Genomic DNA, 22,641 nt, shown 5'->3' on the forward strand with positions numbered 1-22,641 from the left:
GTGATTTAAGTGGCGTTTGCGTACGCTACAATAACATTTGGTTGTTTTTTTGGCGGCTGAACACCCCCTAGCGGAAGGAGAATACATTTCTCTATAATCCAGTGCAGATTTTGTTTTTTGGAGTTTTTGCCGGTGTTAAACGTTTTCCTGCTCGAATCGGGCTACAGTTTTAAAAAGCCTCTCTTGAGCGGCGTTGTGCTTTTTCCAGAGGTAACGTCCCACTTGTACCCGGGAGGTTTGGCAGATACCAGCCTGGCAGCTTTCAGTAACGTGTGTTGCTTATAACACTGAGGGGGTTTGGGGTGGTAGCTCCTTGTTTGGCCATCCCTAGCAAGAACACGGCCCAGCTGTCCTTGCCTTGGCTGCCTTGCCCTGGGCTTGCTCCCTGCTTGCAGCACGCTGCCACCAAGAGATCTGCAGTTTGGCCTCTCTGTTCATTTCTTGGCAGAAATACTTTGTTCACACCGCGCAGGGATGTCTTTTTGTCAACACCTGTGGCTACTTTGTAAAGGATCGGTCATTATTGCAGTTGAGCATCTTATCACCCAGTACGGGGGAGCGACGAAACCCACAGAATAGCTGTAAAATAAGCACCAGATTTTCCTAAAGAGTTCTGCAGGAGCTTTAGAAATAAACAGCTGTGGTTGGCTAGTCTCCATTAAAAATAAAAAAAAGCAGTGCTTTCTCTTTGCTTGCTTTGAGACTCAGTCTATACAGTGCTGGTATGTTAGCTATTTAAAATAAGCCCTCTTGTCTACCTGAGCAGACTTTTTTTTTGTCAAATAAAATACTCTTGTCGTGAATGTTCTGTCCAGACCTGCTCTCCAACTTTGATTTTGAAGGTTTGGCTGCCCAGGTAGGGTAAGGTTGCTCAAGAAAGGAACTGTGAGGCTGGACTGTGAGGACTGAGGCAGCAGGTGGCTGCAGAGGCGGACAGGCAGTAATCCATCCACGTCAACAGTGGGGCAGTGGGCATGAATTTCAGCGAGGGAAGAACTGAGTTGCAGTTTACTGGAGAGTCCAGCTGCTTTTTAGTAATAGAGTGTGTGACAAATTAAATGCCACGCTAAGGAACGCAACTTGGGTATAGGTGTTTACCACCAGTGGTGAAATCAAAGTGGGACTAGAAGCAAAGGTATATGAAAAGCTTGTAAGTTCTCCAGAAGCTGGTACAAGTTTACTTAGAGTAAGGTGTAAAGACTTGACCTGTCACCACCAAAGACATTGGAACAAAGAACCCTCGCTGTCCTCTGCATCCCTTTGTGAACTTGCAGAACATAGCTGGAGAATGGACTGTTGGGGTACCTGAAGGAGGATTCATCCTCCGTGCTGAGCAAGGATGTGCACAGATTTTACCATGTCAGCTGCATGCCAGGCTGGACTTGTTTTGGAGAAACCAGGACTTATTCTGCTAACTGGCTAACCATCAAAATTAACTTAAGGTGAAGTACAGGAATGCCATGAATACTTTTACAAGATGATCAGTTTCTTGTTGATAGAGCATATGGGAAGGAAAACAGTCTGTTGATATCATTTAGAACAAAAAACAACCTAATATCAATAGACGAGATGCTGCTGGTGTTGTATTCTTTATTTGTGGTCTCTGGAAAGACTTCTGTTGTAACTGTCTAAAGAACATTGATTATGCTGCAGATCTGCCAGTGAGGAAAACAGTGTATTCTGTTTGCTTACACAGAACAAAGGTGTTTAAAACATTGCTGATAAAGGAAGTAATTCAACAGACAGAGCAGGCCAAGACTGAAGGCCACTGAAAAGCCATACGGTTAAACAAGACTTCTGTCTCAATTCTCAGGTGCCTTAGTTACTGTTTCTGGTCAACACTGCTTAGCAGAAATTAACATCTCTACCTTCATCTTATAGTCGTTCTCCATTAATGTACTCTTTAACCTCTTGATTGATTAGCATGTGTTGCTTTGCAGTTGCCTCATATCTCTTACTTCCATTTTCATGCTTTCTGCTTTGTTGTCTTGTATGTCTCAAGGTATTTTTCATCTTGGGTTGAAGTTCTTAGAATGATTAGGAGAATGTTGCACTGATGAGTCCCATATGTATATTTAGAGGACCAAGACCTTCCTCCACTTCCGCTAAGCTTAGTAGTCATAGCCTGTCTTCTTTAATGCTGTTTCCATATGCATTTAAAAAATGAGATGGCAGCACAAGGAGACCTTTCCTTTTTCACCTCGGTGATTTGTGTATATTTTGGTTTTCTGCTTACACTTTATGTTCTATTTGTATCTTGAATGTCATGTTCACCACCCCCTAAATCAGTACAAAAATGCATTTAATTAAAGACATAAGTAGGTCTCTGGGGACAAGATCTGCAGAAGATGTACTTTCCAGGTCCTACTGCCATATTTCTGTTGGAAGAAGACCCAACAGAATGGGGTGCAGTTATATAGGAAACAATAAGAAAGAGATTTATTCTAAGGTGTACCAAACATTTTATGTATAAAATCCATGCAAGTCAAATTTGAAAGCAGAAAAAGAATGCACAGCTTTTATTGAAAGCACTCTGGTCTCAGCAGGAAAGAAGGGGAAATTTTGTCAGTTGATGCTCATGACTTCTTCAGAAAGATAAGCATATTGATCTTTAGAAAATAGATCTTGCTGAGTGGGATTCAAGGGAAAGACCGATGGCCTGAATTCATCCATCAAAGGAATTATTCTTTCTTCAATGAATGGGGAAAATGTAATTATGCCTCTTTATTCTGCCTATGAAGTTTCATGGGCTGGTTTAATGATTGTGTGTGCATGCCAGGTGAAGCCTCATAATTTGGGTGTGACCTTAAAATACAACCCTCTGGCAGTATAGAGATGTTCACAGGAGTCTGTAGGTGGGGCAGAAAGTGGACTGACTTAAGCACCCCTTAGAGATGGCTATAGGATATATATTTATGGTTTACTTCTCTGATTCTTAGACATTATGCTGTGTCTGGAAATGCAGAGGCCCCAGACAGCAAAGGCAGGCAGTATGAATCCTCCCTCAGGTGTCTAATGCAAGTGTTTAGTGTGCTGAAAGACATTAAATCTATGTCCTTCTTCCAAGCAGAAAGTGACCCTCCAAAGTCCCCAGATATCCACATTAGGATGCATGTACTGATGATGATCTCTGCAGTCAGTTTACAGCCTCATTGGGTTTCTAAGGTTGCCAATTCTCAATCCACAGAAACAACAAACCAGCAACTTAATTTACATGCAGAAATAAACCAAAGTCTAGAGACTCCAAGAAGAAACTCATGTAGAGCTGAAGAGAGCCAGTCGAGCCTGCCCATTTGTCACATGCCAGCATGCTTGCAGTGCCTTTACCTGTAGCAGGTCTGTTGAAAACACACCAGCTAGGCCTGTTGGAGAGTACCCAGCAGAATCGGGCACCGTTAGCAATAAGATGTGGCTCACAGTGAACCAAGCACTTTTAGCGCAACCAGTCTGATCAGGGTGAAACTGTACAATAGACCAAAGTTGATACAGGTAGTAGCAGGAGGTGTTGGGGCTGTTTCCATACAGCAGCCAGAACTTAGAAGGGCAATGCAACTAGCATGCTCAGCTGTACAATGAAAAGATAGTGAAAGAAAGAGGGGTTGCTTAACAGAAATCCTTCTGAATTGATAAAGTCCACATGACAACCTTTAAGTTTTACTTTTAATTGCACCAATTAGAAAATCCAAATGTAAAAATGACTTTATGAAGGTAGCTTATTTAACTGGGTGATAAATCATACGCTGCAGTGTTGCTGTGATACAAAACAGTAGTAGCAGTGGAAGAGTTTGCTCTTTTAATTTTATAGTCAACTCTTCTACAGTCAATAGAGATGATTGATACATGGTGTGTATTTCTCAATACAGAACTAGTCTGCTCATAGCCAAATCAAAACAAGCAGTTTGAACATTTTACAACAGTGAATATAACACACTAAATTGCTAGCAATTTCCATAGAGCATCTGCCAAAGTTAAAACAATATCAGCTTTCATTTCTACTGAATTAAATGCATTGCTTTCAATCTGGAAAGACGGACCTTTTCTGCCTTTGTTTGGTTAATTAGGTGGGACAACATAAATCACTCTAGCCGTTCTGTTGTATCTGGAATAATCATTTGAATAAATAGCAGTCTGTACCCAGTAGAGCTCAGTTTTTGAGATACACTCATAGAACTATATTAATGTCTAGAATTAATGCTGCAGGTGTGTTTTTTGCTTTTCATTGGATCAGACTGGGGACACATTTAAACTGTCAACCTGATGAAAAGGTCTAGTGTTATACTTGGTCTGTCCCTCCCTGCCCTAACAAGGTATTGAACGGGGACAACCCCAACACCAAAATGTGACCACACAGTGATTGAGCAAGGGTGAGCCAGGCCACACCTCAGTTCAGTTATTTGCTTCACAAGCAGGTTCCCCAGAGGTTCTCATAGCTTGAATAGCTTATTAGTACACCCCCATGTCATTGTCCCAGCTCCCTTAAATGGCTGTCTAATTCCTTGGGCCACGGAGCCAGGACTATGCCAGCAGACTGCAAAGTGCTGTACAGTGCTTAACCAGTGCTGTGGAGTGCTGGGAGGGAATGGCGGCCTGAGATCACCTGCAGAAAAAGGGGGAAGGCAAGGTGCTGCTTGTCCTTTGTAGCTTTACCACACACCTGAGAAACAAATCCTCCCTTAAAGCTGATTGTGTGTCATCTATCCCATGATCACTTCTTGTATTACTTCACTGTACAGATCAAAAGTCAGCTTTGCTCCCAGCGTTACCTGAAGTTTGTGAAAGATAGGAAAGAATTCAGCAAAGTCCCAAGGGCATGTGGATCCTGCAAAAAAATCTTGCAAAACGTATGGATACCTAAAACAAATTGTTGGGATAACCTTCACAGGAGTAAAGAACTGGAAGGTCCACATGGGTCATCAGGTCTACTCCCATGTTAGCACAACCACTGTATCAGATAATCCATTTTTGAATTGGTAGGTCTTTTTCTCCTGTTGTGCTGATTGTATGGTTGTTCCAGAACCTGACAGCTCTAAAGGTTAGGAACCTTCTTCTAATTTCCACTCTAAACATACTCACAACTGATTTATAGCCATTTATTCTGGTCTTTAGGTTAAATAGTTCTTTCTCCTTACATGTGTTTACCCTGATCTGTAAACAGCAAGTTTATCCCCAGTCTCTCATTTTTGGAAATGAACAAGCCAGAACGAGAAGTACTTGTTGTGTTTAACCTAGCAAAACAAGCTTTTAGTTCTTTTAAACCAGCTTGATTGTTAAGAGGGTTTTAATGTATACTACAGTTTTGCTTATAGTGAAATAGTATCTGCTGCACAACTTAAGCCAAACTGGCTGAATGGAAAGGATGTACTGAATACCTGAAATCAGGTGTGTTTCTTTCAGCTTCTAAGTGTACAATTAAGCTCTATCCATACACACACTTCCAGTTACAAATGTTTTGTAAAATGTTTTGCAGATGACTCTGTGAAAGTTAAGAGAATATATTTGTGTTTTGTGAGAAACCCAAAACTACAGTGTACAAGCTGTTTCTTCTTTCAATTTACTGCTGGCTTTTCTCAAACAGTATGTGCCTTCTGAGAACTAATGTCTTGAACTGATTGCTTCCATGGGGTATCTTCTATTAAAGACCAGTTAGCATTTTTCCAAAGGCACAGGACTCCCTTTTTTAGCATAAACTGTAGGTCGATGAGCAGGTCCTGGAGTCCCCAAGCAACAACCATGATGAGAGTTAGAGATGAAGGTTGAGGGACCATTTTAGGTGCTATTTAGAAATGGGTCAGCCATCAAGCTTACACCAGCATGGGTTCTGTTGAGATTTAGAAGCAGACATAGAACAGGTTAAATCTGAGAGTATAATTATCTGGAGTAAGAGTGCAGTAACACGATGTCTTTAAGGAAAGAGAATTTATGAAAAAATTGCTTCAGAGGGAGATGCTGGTTTGTGCTTTTAAAAGAGGACAAACATTGTCTTTCTGTTGAACACACAAAAGCCTCTAAAGAGAGCTGGTTTTGAAAAGATGAAGGCTCAATGAGTATGCTAATGTGCTCGTAGAGTTGCTTGTCTGTTGGTGTAGGTAACTAGCTTCTATAACTATGCAGCCTTGTATCTACTAAATTGTCATTGCAGCACATGGTGGCTGTTATACTTCTGAGTTTTTGCTGGAGTATTTGAATACATCTATCTTGAATCTTTTAAGCTCAAGATTATTTTTTAGGATTTTCAGGTAAGACCTCACTAGCCCCTTTTCCCCTTAAATGCCACTTCCCCACCCAAGGCAGGGCATTGTCTTGGTGTTTTCCCATAGACCTAACCTGTTTTCTTTATCTCACTCTACCCACAAAGGCTTAATGGCACAGTGACTTCCCTCTGCACTGCATGAAGTGAGGCCATAGTGAAAGGAGTGGTAGGGCAAGTCTAAACCCGGTCTGAACTTGTTTAGAAATAAATGACAGACAGAGTTACAGAAGTGGCAGTAATGCTGGATCCCTAGCTTCATCCCAAGCACCACCAAAACTTCCATAAAAGCATTTTTAAGATGGTAGGAACATCAGCTTCTTTGGGCCTCAGTACTCAAAGTCAGAAGTTAGCCATTTTTGCTCCATTTTTTTGTGTTTTTAAATGGAATTGTATGGCATTCCAGGGTTTTACTTTCCCAGACTTTGGAGTACTAGCTTATTAACACCGTTCTAATGAGGACAGGATGAGCATGGAGCTGAGAAACTCCAGGGAAAAACTGCCAGGCATCACTGTAGGCACTGTCTGTTCTATGTTTGCCAGCTAAGTAGGGTTTCTGGACATGAGCTGAGATTTAGGTTTTGTGAAATAGATTCACAGAGAGCTGAAAGGGTGCTTCAGTCTCCCCTCACACTTGGGTGATTAGGCCAAGAACATGGGATTATTCCTTGTAGATTTACTGTTCTTCAGGCAGTCCCATACAGTACCAATAGGATGAGCAAACGTCCAACCACCATAGTAACAAAAGACTTTATTAAGCTATAGATATGTATTTATAGTCATCTTCATGCACACAAAAAGCAGACCTCAGGGCTCTGGTTGCAAGGCAAGATTTCCTGAAAGAAGGTGGACAAAAACTAGATCATACCATATCTCGCTAGTTTGTATCCAGGCCCCTGTGTTTCACTGTCAAAATACAACAAGCTAACTGCTTTAATTGTATGAGAGATTGCTGGGTCCTAACTCAGTGTGTTGCAAGAGCACTATAAAAATCTAGATCTGGTAGGATGATCTTATTTTCATTTTCTGCCATTGAGCTTAAAAAGGATAAAAGTTGGAGTCCAAATAGAGCTGTAGAAAACATTGTGAATTAATTTTTTCTGTAGTGATTTTTTTATTTTCTTACCTGTATGCAGTGCTTGTATGTAGGCAGCATTGTTTCATTTCCTTCTGATTTCCTTGCTTTGCGATGAATGATTTTGAAAAGTAGCTGGAAGTGTAAGTGAGAAGCTGTCTTCCTTCCACATAAAATAGGTAGCACAGAAGGCTACAGGCTTGGTGTGTTCTCAGCTGCCAGCTTGCTGGGGGCTTACCACTGCTCGTAAGCAAAAAGAACTGATGCTGTCCATTGCTTCTAAGACCTGACCATACGTTTAGCCCTCTCGATCCAAGTCCAGCATCAAGCTGAGGGCCTGAAATTTTGTTTCTTGAAGAACATACATTGGACTGCATACTTAGCTTCATACCAGAAAAAATGGAGTGGGAGCCCATCTGCTGCCTAGATTGCTACTTTTATTTTGAACTTCCCTTCCAGGTTCCTATTCAATACTGTAGAGGTCTAGCCAGAAGCAGCAGCACTTCTTACAGGTTTGTTAGCTGGCTAAAGAGACATACTATTTCTGTATTCATTTGTATATTTGAGCATGAAAGCAAGTCAGAATTTGAATCTGACCCCTAAACATGAAGACTAGATCTGCCAGTGTCCTTGGAGACCTTCAGGACCTTCAAGTCTGTTCTCCTGTTTTACTGCATAACTGGAAAAAGTACAGATTCCTGCTGTAAGTGTGCAGAGCACTACCACAGAACCAGACATTGCCGATATGTCAGAGAGCAAGGCTATATGGACATTACATAGGAATTTTCAGTGCATGGACCTAAAGGGCTTAACATAAAAATATGCATTTAGAATCTTTTCAGGTTTGACCAGTTCACTTTTGCCCAGTTTTACACTATATTAAATTCATTGAGAATAGAGACTAAGTGAGCACAGCTAGAGAGACTGCCATATTTGTTGATAGATCTGTGTTTTTAACTGCCAAATTAGACTTTCATTATGAGACATTAGTAAAAGAGAAAACTCACTTTCTATGTAGTTTGTGTACCTACAAGCTCTAACAGTAACAGCTCAGTTCACACACCAGAGAACTATTAATATGCTTTTCAGGGACTACTGGCAGCAAATTCTTTACATGCAGTTAATAAATCTACATGCAATGCTAGTTTCAAAATTAGCTCTCATGTTCTATGCAGTGTTTAAAGGCTAAGCTGATTCCTTAAAGTAAGACTCCCAAGTCATCACATAAAATAGTACCAGTGTGCTTTAGTTGTTGTTTTTTTCTTTTTAATTTGCAGTGATGATACAGGTAAGAAGAAGAAAGAAAAAAAGACACAAGAATGTGTTTATCCTTTTCCACACTTCTCCCTGCATGGTAGGAGGAGTCTCCTATAGCTGACTTGGGAAGGATCCAAATGTGTCATGGCTTAAAGAGCCCTGGAAAATGCCCACATGGACCTAGGGGGTGTGCAGAAACGCTGAGCACAGAGCGACGGAGGGGTGTTGTGTCAGGCGCCTCTGTCAGGGCAGCCTGGCAGAGCTCAGTCATGTGCTAGTTGCCCTGGTTAACTCTGCAGCAACAAACACAGCAGGCAGATGATCCAATTGAAATTACTCAAAGGAGGGATTAATGTACAGATACCAGGACTGCGAATAAGGCCGGGGCAATGTAAATGCAGTCATGTGCACTAGCGTTTTGCAAGCCATTAAAGGTTGAAAATAGAAGTGTAACTGGTATTAGAATAATTAACCTGAATCAAATGATATGAATGGTGTGAAGTGCTCTAGGCATCTCAAGGAGGTTTTGATTCAGTATCACTTAATGAAAGAACAGCTGGCAAGGTGCCACTAAAACTGATATATCCAGTTGACAAGCAGATAACTGAGTGGTGGAGGGGGAGGAAAGATGACTGCAGGAATCTAGTGTAGCCTCTTGCATAACAAAGAAACAAGTAACTGCCAAAAGTGCTAGTCAGTAGATAATCAAGCACAAAGAACATACTATGATGCCCAGTTTTATATGCTAGTCGGCTTAAAAGAATATTGAAAAGCGTAGAAAGAAAGCGTGAGAGTTTGGGTATTATCTGCCTCATTTTAAGGAATGTCACCCAGTAAATTATATCCTGTAATGTTGGTATTCCCAATTGTTGAATTAACTTGGGAAGAAGGAATAATGAAACTGAAGAGAGTTGTTTCAACTGGTATAATTATTCCATTGGTGTTAAATTTCCTGAATTTCTTGTCCTTTATGTTGTTTGATATTTAGGCATTAGAGGATTGTTGAAATCCTCAAAGCTTTTGCTAGTTTGGGAGAAACTCTGCTCTCTGAACTTATTTCACTTTTGTTTCCATTTCTGAGAATCATTCAAGAAGAAAAACAGAACCCTTCATATCTGATAAAAGAAAAAAAATAGTAGTCTAACAGCATCACTCTGTTCCTTATAAACCAGGGAATTTTATGCAAGTTTAGGGACAATGGTACAGGTGAAACATGAGCTGACTGTTCTGTGTCATAAGACACCATGAGATGTGACACAAGAACTCTGAGTAAAGTGAAGTGATTATTATGTAAATACAAACATCTTATGTTTTATCACAAGATGACAGACTTCACATGCCACCAGTATACAAGCTTTTTCTTCTAACTTCAGATATGTAGTCTTAATTACAGCACTGAAGGGCAGAGGAATTGATAATTAAAAAGGCTTGCTTTGATTCAGTTTCACACCAGTGATCTCGAGGAAGTTCAGCTGAATCAAATCCTTACTGGTGGCCCAGAGACCTGCTGTTCTAGCTGCAATGAAAAATCTCGGCGCAGAAAGCTGCAGGTATGCCAACTCGTTTAGCAGGATCCTCTCCCCCTTCTTTTGGGTGTGTCTTTACAGCACCCTTGGCGTGGGTGACTAGCAGCCTGCGCACCGACAGCCACTCAGGCCTTGGTGCGTGCAAAGCAGGAGCCATTTTGCCGTGTTCTCACTGTGTTTCTAGGACTATATGCCAGGAGTGTCTGTGTTGAGATTGTCTACATACATAGACCCAGACGAAGATGATAAAAAGAACGGACTTGATCTTAGGAGCTGAGGGCAAAACACAAAGTGGTAGGATAAACTGCAGCCTTCTCAGTGCAAGTGAGCACACGATGAATGTACTGTACTGTGTACACGCTTCTTTGGTTGCAAGAATTAAGTATGTACAAACATGAGAAACAAACTGACAGCAGAACTTAACCCCTTAGGAAGAAATGAAAGCATGGGTTGCGGAAATCCCATCTGGACTGGAAAGTAATGATAAACTTGCTAAGAATAGTCAAAGACTGAGTTTTCCTTTTTGCTTGCTTGCTGCACTAAACAGCAGAAAGAATTCTAACAGGCTTTTTTTTTTTTTTGTACTGCTGGGCATTAAAAAGGATTTTATCTTACAGATAAACTGAAGCTGGCTTATTTATTTGTTTATTTTGAGGAAAGTGGAAAGGTGTGTAGTATATTACAGTATAATGTATCAGTACAAGTTTGGCATAGAGAGGCAAGCCATTTCTGCAATGTGTTTGCTTATTACAATACAAAAATGTTGGGAACCCTGGACTGGATACTTGTCTTTTCACTCTATAGTTCACCTGATTGTTACACTGTTTTATCACATAAAAAGATACTTACCTCTCTGCATGTCTTGAAGATAATGGCAGAGGTCCTTCTTAGCCACATCTTGTAAAGCATGTCAGGCTTTAATAACAAAAGTGCATATTATTGCTGTCAATAGGCTCCATTACTGAAAAGATTAAAGATAAGTGTAAGTGAATGCTGTACTTATCCTCCCTATATAAAATAAGGTAGCAGTAGAGTATTACCCAGAAACAGCTTTCTTGTACTATTTGGAAAAATGTTTGTTAATATAACTGGCTGTTTTCAGTATGTTTTATGCAAGCGTCCCACAACTTACAGCATTTGTAGGAAAACTTATTACCACAACATATATGGATGTGTTCATTAAGATACTAACAGACTAATAGCTTATTACATATGAATTCAGTGGGAGCAGGCACTTTTACCTCAGTTGTATCTTTGCAGTTCTGTCTTACAACATACTTTGTAAAGTGGTATTAAATGCTGAGGCTTGCAATTGAAGAATTCATTTTGAGCTCCAATGTCATTCTTACTTCAAACCCAAATCTTTTTTTTTAATGTGATATGTGATGAAGTAAGTCAAATTTTATTAGTGATGTTCTTTTTTTCCTCCGAGCTTTGTTGGAGGTTGGTACAGGGAGGTTCCTGAAATAGCTGCAAAATTACTGGGAAACGGAGGACAGAAGGGACTTCTGGAGGTTGCTTGTCCCGTGTCCTGCTCAAGGAGGGAGTTAGTTCAGGATGCCCTGGGCCTTGCTTCAGTCAATTTTGAAAATGTCCAAGAATGGAGATTCCACAGCCTCTTGGGCCCCAGTCCAATGCTTAACCATGCTCATTAGATATAATGAAAACATTTTTCACAATTGGAATATTCCTTGTTGTAACTTGTGACTGTTGCCTCTTATCTTTTTGTCATGTACTTTTGAGAAGAGTGGCTCCATCACTTCTATAAAGACATGTATAGCATGCCCTATAAAGTTTTGTTTTGTTTTTTTTTTTGGCATGTATAAACTACTAAAAGAATTCAAACTAGTTTGGGGAAAGATGAACAATATCTATTGTATTATTGCAGTCTCCATCCATGCCTAATGGCAGTGTACTCAAAAAACATGAATACCTTGACTTGAGAGTATAGTGTGTATTGCTTCAAATGACAGAACATAAAATATGACTTTGCCCAGGAAGCTTTTTTGATCAGTACAAATATACTTACCTATAATGAAGAGACTAAAACAAGAGTTGAGCAATCCTTGTAAACATTTTCATACCAGCATAGATTAGCACTGATAAGTAGGGCAGTGGTTCCAAATCTGCAATACAGCAAATGAAATAAATATTAAAAATCTCTTATCACACATTTATACCTAAGTTTTATTGGAAAAGTCTGATCATTTCTATGCATCTTTTTAGAACAGTTGTTTGTAGATTCTTGTTTATTTACAACAGTACACATTATTGGAGTGCCAAATTTATGTGATTTGGAAATGTATTCTTTGTTCTTATTAGCGAACGCTTTTAAGCAATATTTTCTTATGGCTATATAAATTAAATGCGAGAGAATTTTAATTTAATCTTAATTTCTGTTTTTTCTATAGAGCAGAATTAATTCAGCCAGGTAAACAGGAGTGCCAGCTTATTTGTTCTTGCAGGTACCCTCCATTTTGAAAGAGCAAGGCAAATGCAGACGTTGATTACACTGCCAAATGGCATGCTCTTGGTTTGGCAAGCTTCGACAGGGAATGAAGCTGCTGCTAAAAGAACTGCAAACAATTGCCAACCTGAAGTGAACTCTTGAGGAGCAGTTAATGAGTGACAAAACAAAGAAAGAGGACTACAGCTAGTATGCAAAATAGGATGCTACAAAAGTGGTTAGTAATGAATAATTAAAATATTAAGAATTCTGGATGTTAATGCAAACATTGTTCTCAGAAATTCTCCGTGTGAAAACATAATCATGTCCTTTCCCTGCTCATAAAGAGAGAGAGGAAGGGAGCTGCCTGTTGCTAGAAAAGATGCACGGGCAGGCTCCCCCAAATGAATTTTTAAATCCCAACATTGTCTGGAGTAAAGGAGGACTGGTTGCTAACAGCCCCCCACAGAGATGAAGTCCTTTCTGCTGTTAGAGGGATGCAGATTCTGTAGGAGCTTCTGTGTTGTTGCTGGCTGCATTTTAGGAGAAGGGAGCTGCTTTCTGCTTCCTGTGCCCAGATTATACAGAGTTCAGCTGGGAGATTCTCCCCTCCTTACTCCTCGCGCTGGCTGGGACAAACAAGAGACTCCTTCTTGGCCTCCAAGGAGAGAAAGTTGCTAGGAATGACTGAAGTCTGCAGATCATTTGTGCCCTTCTGGGATCCCTGCTGGGCTCAGGCATGGCGGATTGGGTAGCAAGATGTTGTTGTCTTTTCCTGATGTGGATTACTTGGACTTGGGCTGTCCCCTGGCTTTCCCCAGGGCGTTCAGTACCAGTACGTGTGGAAGCGCCATAGCGCTGTGTGCAGGGCAGTGCTGGGAGCTCGTGAAAGTACCTGTTGCCAGCAAGTCGGGGGGAAGCATCTAAAACTGTTCCTAAGGTTCACCAGCGGAGAGGCATCAAACTTTTCCTAGTGTCCTTTACTGTGAAGTATGGCTTGGTACCAATACCACCTGCAACTGATTTTTACCTGTATTTTACTTTCTCACAGCCTTAAATCATTTCTCTTGAAATAAAGACTCATAAACTGAGACTGCAGAAAATTAACTGTATTAAGACTTCAATCATTTTTCATCACAGCAGAACAAAAACTTTCATTTAATCTTGACTTTATTTGGGTAAAACATACAGTGTCTTCTCCTCATCACCCATACATGTTTATCCATTCTTTTTGAAGCACTTCTGTTTATGCCCGAAGGCAGTAAAACAGACATTCACTTGACTGAAGATTAAATGGATTTTTCTGGGCTGGCAAATCTTGATTTTGCAAGATTGGTTTCAATTAGGTTACATTTTTTTGTCCGTCTTACTCTACGATGCCTCATTTAATAAGACGAAATCGTACAATCGTTAGCCTTAAAATAATACTGAGTACAATTTGATTCTCTCTCCTTATATGGCAAATGACTGTTGCGTTATTGTCTGCTTAGATACCATCTCTGCAACAAATGAAACTCAGAAAAAACCTAACCGCTAGACAAGAGGATACTGTGTGAAGACTGGTACATTTTACAGTGAAAATATTTTCACGTGGCATTATACAAAACCACAAAATATCTTCTTTTCCTTCTTCCTTCCTTTCATTCAAGAAAGGCTCAGTAGACAACCATGAATGACACTTATAAAAACAGAACGTGGCTGTGAGGTTCAGAGGATCTTGAGTCATATGGCAGTATCAACTCTGGAGGAAACTATCACTTCTGTTTGTTGTGGCTAAAAAGGCAAAGTTTAACAGTGAGAAATTGGGAAGGAATAAACACTGAGCAAATGCTTTCCTTTTTTCAGGATTTGGACTTACCTTTCCAATACAATTACTTCAAATAGATACAGAAAAAGGTTTTTCAGATTAATTTTTATTTTCTCTAAAGCACTTCAATGTTGTTTGGCTTTGTCCTTGTTAGGATGCTGTACTGCAGTGAAATGCTGTACTCCAGTGTAGGCATAAAGGATTAGTCTGGAACTTCTCGTCTCTATTCAGTATGTTTATATGCTGTCTGTTATCTTTTTGTTAAAGTTTTGCAGAGTAGTTGTATTTTGGAATGGTGAGAATGCCTGTGGTGCCACTATTCTCTTTAAAAATGCTGTCAAAGTAATCCTTTTATTTGGTTGAATTCTCCATCTGCATTACTTAATGATATGTGTAGTTCATCAGTCTAGCAAACAGCAGTAGCGGAGAGAAGGTTAGACATGAAAAAATCATGGAAGTCTTAAAATATAGCTACCTACCTCTTCTTCCAGATACTTGCTCTGTTACATGAATATGATCATTTGACATAAGAGAAAATTTTTAAAGTTAAGGAAGTGGAAGAAACCATTAATGCACTGATGATAGATAACATGCAGATAATACTACAGAATGGTACACATTTAATGCAAAGAAAATATCAGTCCTTATAGAATATAGCATACATTAATTGGCAAGTATTTTTATACAAGATGATGATAATGCATATACTAAGCAATTGCACATTTCAATACATTATTAATAGTAGTTTCCCCTAAAGTGCTTGTTATCTGTCCATAGATTTCCTGGGGATTCCAGTTCAAATCCTAATTAAGTTTGTGAGTCTGCATCCAGCAACTTCCTTTCTCCATAAGAATTTTTTCATATGAGACATGAAATGATATTGGGTGGGCTAGATAAGGTAAGAAGATAATATCTGGACTAGAAAGACTATTAAGTGACTGAAAATAACTAACCGGAGTGTTACGCAACTGACCAGTTTATTCAACCCTAATTGTCAGAGCAACATATTGAAGAAAACGATAGCCTTAAGTTATTTAGTAAAGGTTAAAACTTTTGAGCTATACTTTCTGTAAGGACAAACTATATGAAACCTAAGGTACATCAGAGCCATTCCTAAATCTAGGAGGTAGCTCTTGATATCCTTAATTTTGTTCTGCCAGCATCCTTTGAAATCTCCATTTCTTCCCACTTTGAAAGCATGGTTGAAACAAGACCTTTCCAAATCCAGTAGCAAATGAGCAAATGAAGTTGTGATTTGAAAAGTACTTCTCTAAATGTCAGCAGGGAAGTATGTTTGGTGTCCTTGCTGGAGAAGCTCATGAGAGAAACTTCTCCATGTGTAACACTGCAGCCACCCAACTGGCATATTACGAAGTGCACCTTTTGGCTTCACTTTTGAGATTCATTTTAACACCAATGATACTAGCTACTTATCATACATAACCAAAAGCTGTTATGCTGATGTATAGTCTGACTCAAGTGTGATCTTTTATCTCTGGAAAAAGAATGAGTGCTCTGAAGTCATGCTACACCCAACAATACCAATTCTGACAAGCACCTCGCTCTGAAATACACTCGCGATGATCTTGCTACCTCATGGCCACACCAAGACAGCATTATGACAGGTTGATCAGTTAACAGGTTTTAAAAACTGATCGTATATGCTCTTATTTTTAACAGATTTGTCTCAGACTAAAGCCTCCACACATCAAGGATGCTGATTCTTCTGGCTTTCATTATTGTGTTTCATATAACCTCAGCAGCACTGCTGTTCATCTCAACTATTGACAATGTAAGTTTGATTTCTCCTGTTTATCCCTAGGGCACCCAGATCAGAAGCACAGATCAGAAGCTTTATACAACTTTTTCTTACTGAGTTTCAGATTATTTTCTGGATATATTTTGAACCTTAGAAATCTTATCAGTTTATTTTCAGAACAAAAGTATTATGTTTTGAAAATGTAATGTATAAGAAAAAAAAATTACCTAGTCCTAAAGTCTTTGTATAACACTTAAAATTATGCAAATAAAAATAGAGCTGGCAACTTTGCATCAAGCCAACCTAAAATGGACCATCGAGCTTACATGGCCTATATTGTATCATTTTCTGTACTCATAATACCTTCATCAGATCTCCCATTTCCCACAAGGCCATGCAAAACCGAGCTGTTCCAAAGTGTACTACTTGCACTCTTAGTTGTGTTTATAATTTGATGCCTTTAGTAATGCTTCTCCAGTTGTCTTAAACTTGCTTATTGAAAGCATTTAACATTGCTAGCCACACCAGTCTGCTTATACTTTTTCATAACCCCCCCCGGAACATTAATGTTGCTTCTTTAACTGGATGAGACAATACAAGTAAATGCCACGCTTGCATCTGGCATCATGTATGAGTCCACGTTATGCAGCTAATCATCTTCCTCCCTGTGAGATTCTCGGCCAGTGAACATGTTTACAAATACTACCATGCTTGGAGGGAGCAGCTATGGCTCTTGGTTCAGCTAGATCTGAGGGAAAGGGGGAAAAATTTCTTGCCTTTTTATGTCGCATACATGAAGTCAAATAGCTCATGATTTATGCATAGTGATAATTTCAGCCAGAGTATGCTTTGCTTAGAAGTGACTGTCCAAGATGCTTAATTAAATTATGAAAGGAACACGAAGAATTTAACTATTTCCATTTACTTGAAGTAATTTCACCATAATTTTTTAGAATCATGTCATTTTTCAAATTACCTTTTCTTTGTGACCAGGAAGAATTTATCTTCCAATATTTATGTCTAGCTCTTCATATCTTCCTCTTTCTAAAACTGCCTGCTTAGCTTGAGATTGATATTCTTAACTGCTCATTGGAGTCTTTCTTTCTCTTAGAAAGTGTGTGCTCAGGCTTTTAGGATTAAAAAAAATCTATACTGGAAATACTTTACCATATTCAGTGAAGCTGGTTTAAATCCCATACTCTTTTCCAAGACACTGCTTTAAGTGAAATGATGTATTACCCAAAGCTCTTTATTGCAAAATTGTATGAACTCGGATGTTATCTTTCAGTCAGCTGGTTAATTTGTTGCATTGAAGTAGGTCATTAATTGAGCGCTAAAAACAGGTTGTTTTAACCTGTTCCTTTTGCATATTTAGAGAGTTAGGACAGTGGAAGAGCAAATTATTCTAAGTTCAGACCTTCTACATACAAATAAAATTGCAGAAATACAAAACATGCCCTCTGTGTCATTAGTTACTTTTAAACACTTACAAACTTAAACTTTTTAACCACCTTCTATTAGATTTTATGGTCTTCAGAGGTTTTATATAGTCATGAGTATCATGCTGAAAGAATTATACAGCACACAAAGTTGGAATATAATATATTGAACTTGGACTGCAAAATCCAAATGAATAGCTTAGTTCATCCTGGAAAGTAATGATTTTTCTTAAACATGATACTCCAGTGTTATTACAACACATACTCCTAATGTCATAATACATTATAGTTTTTATTGCTGTACTGCTTGAAAAGCTGCACAGTAATCTGTGAGGTTTCTCAAATGTCTTTTCCAGTAGCAGATGCTATCAGAATTCATATTTTAAAAAGTTGTATTTTTCCAACTTGAGTCAGAACAAAGGCCCGGGTAGCTATTGTAACTGGAATGGATTTCCGGAGGAAATACCACTTGTGTGGAGTTCTTGCAGCATTTGCAGGGCTGATACCATAAAAATCTGTTCAGTCACTATAGTACTGTTTTGTGTTAAATGTTAAAACATCAAAATAGCAGTATCACAGTGGGATATTAATGAGCCAATAGCCACTCCCAGTCTGATGCCATAATGTACATCCTGCACTTGCACATTGAAAGTATCGCTATGTTATAAAAGCTGAGATTGATTCTTTTAATGTCAGGAACTAGAAAATTTATAATCAAGGCTTCTGTTTCACAGATATACTGGGAAACGGCAGGGCAGAAGTTAAAAAATGTTGTGCCTTTAAGAGTTGCACTTTCCAAACAGGTTCTGGATGATGTTGTTAAGAACAGTACACTGGAATCAGCAACAGAGCAAAGCAGATCTTGTCTAGGTACCTTACGTATTGAGTGATCATTGAACATCCAAAATTACTGCCCAAACAGTGGAAAATCCCTTGTTGCTTTGGGTTAAGATTACTGCCTGTTCTCTTTTTCACTTCATATAGGTCTACAGTGAAAATATCCTTCACTTCAAAACATCTAATAAGTAAATACAGAAAGTTCAAGCTTTTATGAGTTGCCTTGCTTTAACTTATATCCAAACAGATACCAACTGATGCAGCATTCAGATTCTTGGTTAGTAAATGAGTCAACTGCAGATTTATCAGGAAACATTTAGAAAGGCCTCTGCTCCCGTCCCTCTGCCTGTTAGTTCCCAAATCCTGATCTTGAGCAGTGGCAATGGAAACTTTCAGTTCTGCACTGGGAACACAAAGTGTCTTCTAATCCCTGAGGCCTCTGGTTTCCCACCCATCCCAAGATATGAAAGAGTATCCCCTTTGTTTCACTCTTTTCCTTAAGGTCTAGCCTTTAAGAATTCATTTTAAATCCATTAGATCTGAAATCTTGTTTGAAAAGTTAAGTAGCAAAAATGAACAGAAGTTTGTTCCAGTTGATATATCTAACCAGCAGGGTTTTGTTTTGTTTTTCTATAAGATTCCTTTACTTCTGTTTTGCAGGCCTGGTGGGTAGGAGATAATTTTTCTACAGATGTTTGGAGAGTGTGTGTCACCAATACTACCACCTGTACAGCTATTACTGATCAATTCAACGGTGAGTGTCTCATAGTTCCTTTAGAAGGAAATACTGTGAAATCGCTACTAAATTTTGCGGGGGCAGTGACATACTTGTTCAAAAAACTATATGCTTTAACTACTCAAGTCTTCTAAAACCTTTAATACTGACTTTTCATTTTGGACAAGCAAACTGTTCCAACAATTTATGTAAGAGGAAAACAGAACAACCAAGTGCCCTTGAAAGCATAGTAGAAGAGAATAAAACACACAACTAGCAACAAGAGTTTTAGAGAACTCTTAAAAATTAAACCAGTTAAAAACAGTGAAGTCATTTGCAAGTGGCTCTAAAGTGATAGAATATGACTGTCAGAATTTAACTTTAACTTTCAAAGATGAACCTAAAAATGCATACAGGAATGGGAGGGGGGAAAAGAGGTCAGAATACAATCTAAAATTTTAACAAAGAGAACACAACAACATACAGCACAGTCTAATCTGTCCTGCTTTAGTAAAATAAATAAAAATGTTTTCTTCTCAACTGGTACATTTATGATACACTTTCAGTCTTGGTATATATTAAAGGGGTAGATGATTTAAATAGCCATGTACCTACAAAGTAACGATTGTTTGAGCATCGAATTGGTTTAGGGCATATCTATACTGCAATTAGTAAGATGATCACATTTCACAAAGACATATCAAAGCTAACATGAATTTCACCTAGACTTGAGCTGGGTTTGATGTCTGTATTGCTATGCGTTCATTGAAATTAGGTACGTTAACTAGCTAGATTAAAAGCAGCTCAGGTATTTGTTTGTTATTCACAGACCTACTGACTGCAGCATAGCTATCCCAGATGAGAGGAGCTACAAAGAGTGTATTTAAGTAGCTTAACTTGTCCATATCATTACAGCAAAGTTGTGCAAAACAGCTTCATGTAGTTAAAAATTATTGGTTATTTTAGCTCCAGGTTATAGGGAGTTAATTGACAGGAGCAAAACTGAACCTAAGGAAGGTTTTATGCTGATTTTGGCAATCATGTCCAGTTACATGGGTAGAGCTGTCTCCAAGTCATGTGAAAGGCATGACTCTGCACTCTGCATTTGTAAGCCTTTTTAGACACCTGGCAGTTTCACTATGCTTTTAGTACATAGATCGAAGCAGAGGATGTGGTGTGGGGAAAAAAAAGCTTTTAAAAGTCCTTAAACCATTGGCTGTATTATTACTAAGAAAGCAGGAAAGATCCATCCCAGGCAATGCATACACACCTGTTTGCAGTAGCTGATGAGCTTACAGAGCTTAGGCTGCTCTGCCTCTCTACTCATTGCAGGAGTAGGTAAAGGGAGGAATTGCATTTTTAATCAAGGCTGCTTTTATTTTCACAGATTATCAATCAATTCAGGCTGTTCAGGCTACCATGATCCTGTCTACTATTTTCTGTTGTGTGGCATTTCTGGTTTTCATTCTTCAACTCTTCCGTCTAAAACAAGGAGAAAGATTTGTGTTAACTTCTATTATCCAGCTCCTGTCATGTGAGTGATATTTTGACACTTGTCACTTCAGTGATGCTTACATTAAAGTAGGAAAGGGAAGAGGAAAAAAAGTTTCAAGAAGAACCAGCTGCATAAGAAATTGGTAGAGCTCCAGAGGTCACAGCTTGTCCCACATATTTGCTTAAAAATTGAACTGTTCCAATCTATACTAGTTACACTCTTAAATCATGGATAACATTATCACTGCTCAGAAGTCATTTAAACTTTGAAGGGAGAGAATCTTAGATTCTAAACTTCTTGAACAACTTTGTGATTGTCAGAGGCAGGTACTTCCATAATTTTTATTAGTCTTTATTATCCAGATGCTTAGAATTATTTTGTTTTCGTTGCAAATAACATGAACACACACCACCACTTGAAATTTAATCCCTGCCCAAGAAACTGAAAAGCATGTCCTGAACTACTCCCAGTTTAGTTTGGGTATGGAAAATGAGTGTCTACAAAAAAGGATATTGGTGCAAGTGGCAGCAGCTGACAGAAGAGACAGTGAATAGTAGTTATGCATATTTTAAGATGCTAAGCTTCACTGTTTTCTTTCTCTTCCAGGTCTGTGTGTTATGATTGCAGCTTCCATTTATACAGACAGGCATGAAGAACTGCACAAGAGCAATGAATATAACACTGAAGTTTCTCAAGGCCAGTATGGCTATTCCTTCATCTTAGCCTGGATTGCATTTGCCTTTACTCTGATCAGTGGTGTTATGTACCTAGTATTAAGGAAGCGGAAATAAATGCCAGCAGCTAATTGTTTCTGTCACTACAGTACAAAACCAAATTCCAATAATCATTTTGTATATAATCATTTACATGGTTTTGCAGTAAAGCTATTGTTTCTCTAAAAATGTACTGTGTTCTTGATATGAAACAGAACAAAATATTGCAGGTCTAATGGAATGCTTGGCATCTACAGGTCAAGGGTCTGAGCAATACAAAGGCAAGTTGTTAGCTTTTACATATTTGTAAAGGTGTTGGCCTTTACATATTTCATCATCATAAATGTTTTTCCCTTAACTAGACATTAACAGTTTATTCCTGGCCTCTAGCAGATTACAAGTAAAGCCAGTGGTTATTAATTTGTAAGCAATATGCTAACCATATTCCTGTCCCAGATCTATCCCTTTGGGATGGGATAAATATAGGGGGTAAAAAATGAAGCCCAGATCACAGTGTAAAAACAATTATAAAAGCCCAAAGCAGCAGTCAGTGTGTACATTTTAGCACAAGACTAGCATTCTGCTATTTATAATGTGCAGTAAGTGTCATCAAGCTTTTATTAAAACCACTTGCTTTGCAAAAGTAAACAATTCCTTTTTGTACTCTGGCAGATGATTCTCTTCTTTCACATTTAATTTAAGCATACAGAGCCTCTGGGAGGAGAACTCACCAGCAAATTCATTGCACATCTTGGGACTGGAATAGCCTGAGCTAAGAGATACTCCATACAATTCCTACACCCCTTCATTTTTGCATTGTGCATAGTCTTTCTGAAAAAAAATTAGTTACCTTGCCTACACCTGCAAATTTCTAAGCAAATCAGAGATACAGCAATACCAAATTTAGTTTTTTTTATGGCCAAATAACTCAACATATTTACTACACCAGAATTTTTATATATAGTGACTTCATGTCTAATGTATCATTTCCAAAAAGCATTCCTTGAGTCTGCCCATTAGGAAATCTGCCTTTAAAAATTTCATTCTAAATTCCTTTGTGGATTTTACTTGAACCAAGCACTCCTACTAAATAAATCGGGGTGTAATTACTATGCTTATGATTTCCATGATAGTTTTTCAAAATAAAATGACTTTGTGACTTTTATTTTTAAATAATTTTGTGAGATAAATCTGTACTGTAATACCAGGCTTAAATGCTCAGCAGTGTAATAGGGGCTTTGGTTGATGGTGATTTATGAGTTTGGAGACCAGTGTGGAGAATGAATGAAGTGGCTTTTTCTGGTTAGTCACAGCTTTGATGTTTA

General features: G+C 38.7%; 1 protein-coding gene across 3 annotated transcripts; it reads left to right on the forward strand.

Moving 5' to 3' along the window:
- The first annotated feature begins 36 nt into the window (after positions 1–36).
- EMP2 (epithelial membrane protein 2) lies at positions 37–22,431 on the forward strand. 3 transcript variants are annotated; one of them, XM_026061887.1, is made up of 6 exons: positions 10,115–10,129; positions 12,571–12,789; positions 16,039–16,150; positions 19,054–19,147; positions 20,496–20,642; positions 21,210–22,431. In XM_026061887.1, exons 3-6 carry the CDS (start codon positions 16,073–16,075, stop codon positions 21,392–21,394), a joined length of 504 nt encoding a protein of 167 aa, XP_025917672.1. In that variant the 5' UTR covers positions 10,115–10,129; positions 12,571–12,789; positions 16,039–16,072; the 3' UTR covers positions 21,395–22,431. The 3 variants fall into 3 exon arrangements, with proteins under 3 accessions (XP_025917674.1, XP_025917672.1, XP_025917673.1); XM_026061888.1 differs by lacking the exon at positions 10,115–10,129 and adding an exon at positions 15,136–15,256 and having other exon boundaries at positions 12,621–12,789; XM_026061889.1 differs by lacking the exons at positions 10,115–10,129; positions 12,571–12,789 and adding an exon at positions 37–210.
- Positions 22,432–22,641: the final 210 nt, after the last annotated feature.

The sequence above is a fragment of the Apteryx rowi genome, unplaced genomic scaffold (genome assembly GCF_003343035.1).
Source record: "Apteryx rowi isolate R43461 unplaced genomic scaffold, aptRow1 scaffold_186, whole genome shotgun sequence".
NCBI lineage: Eukaryota > Metazoa > Chordata > Aves > Apterygiformes > Apterygidae > Apteryx > Apteryx rowi.

What these genes read in the sequence shown, in the direction of transcription:
- EMP2 (XM_026061889.1), top strand. Translation starts at nt 16,073, where the DNA reads ATGCTGATTCTTCTGGCTTTCATTATTGTGTTTCATATAACCTCAGCA. An exon ending in TCATCTCAACTATTGACAAT is followed by an intron (nt 16,151 to 19,053) that starts GTAAGTTTGATT and finishes TCTGTTTTGCAG; the next exon opens with GCCTGGTGGGTAGGAGATAA. An exon ending in TATTATCCAGCTCCTGTCAT is followed by an intron (nt 20,643 to 21,209) that starts GTGAGTGATATT and finishes TTTCTCTTCCAG; the next exon opens with GTCTGTGTGTTATGATTGCA.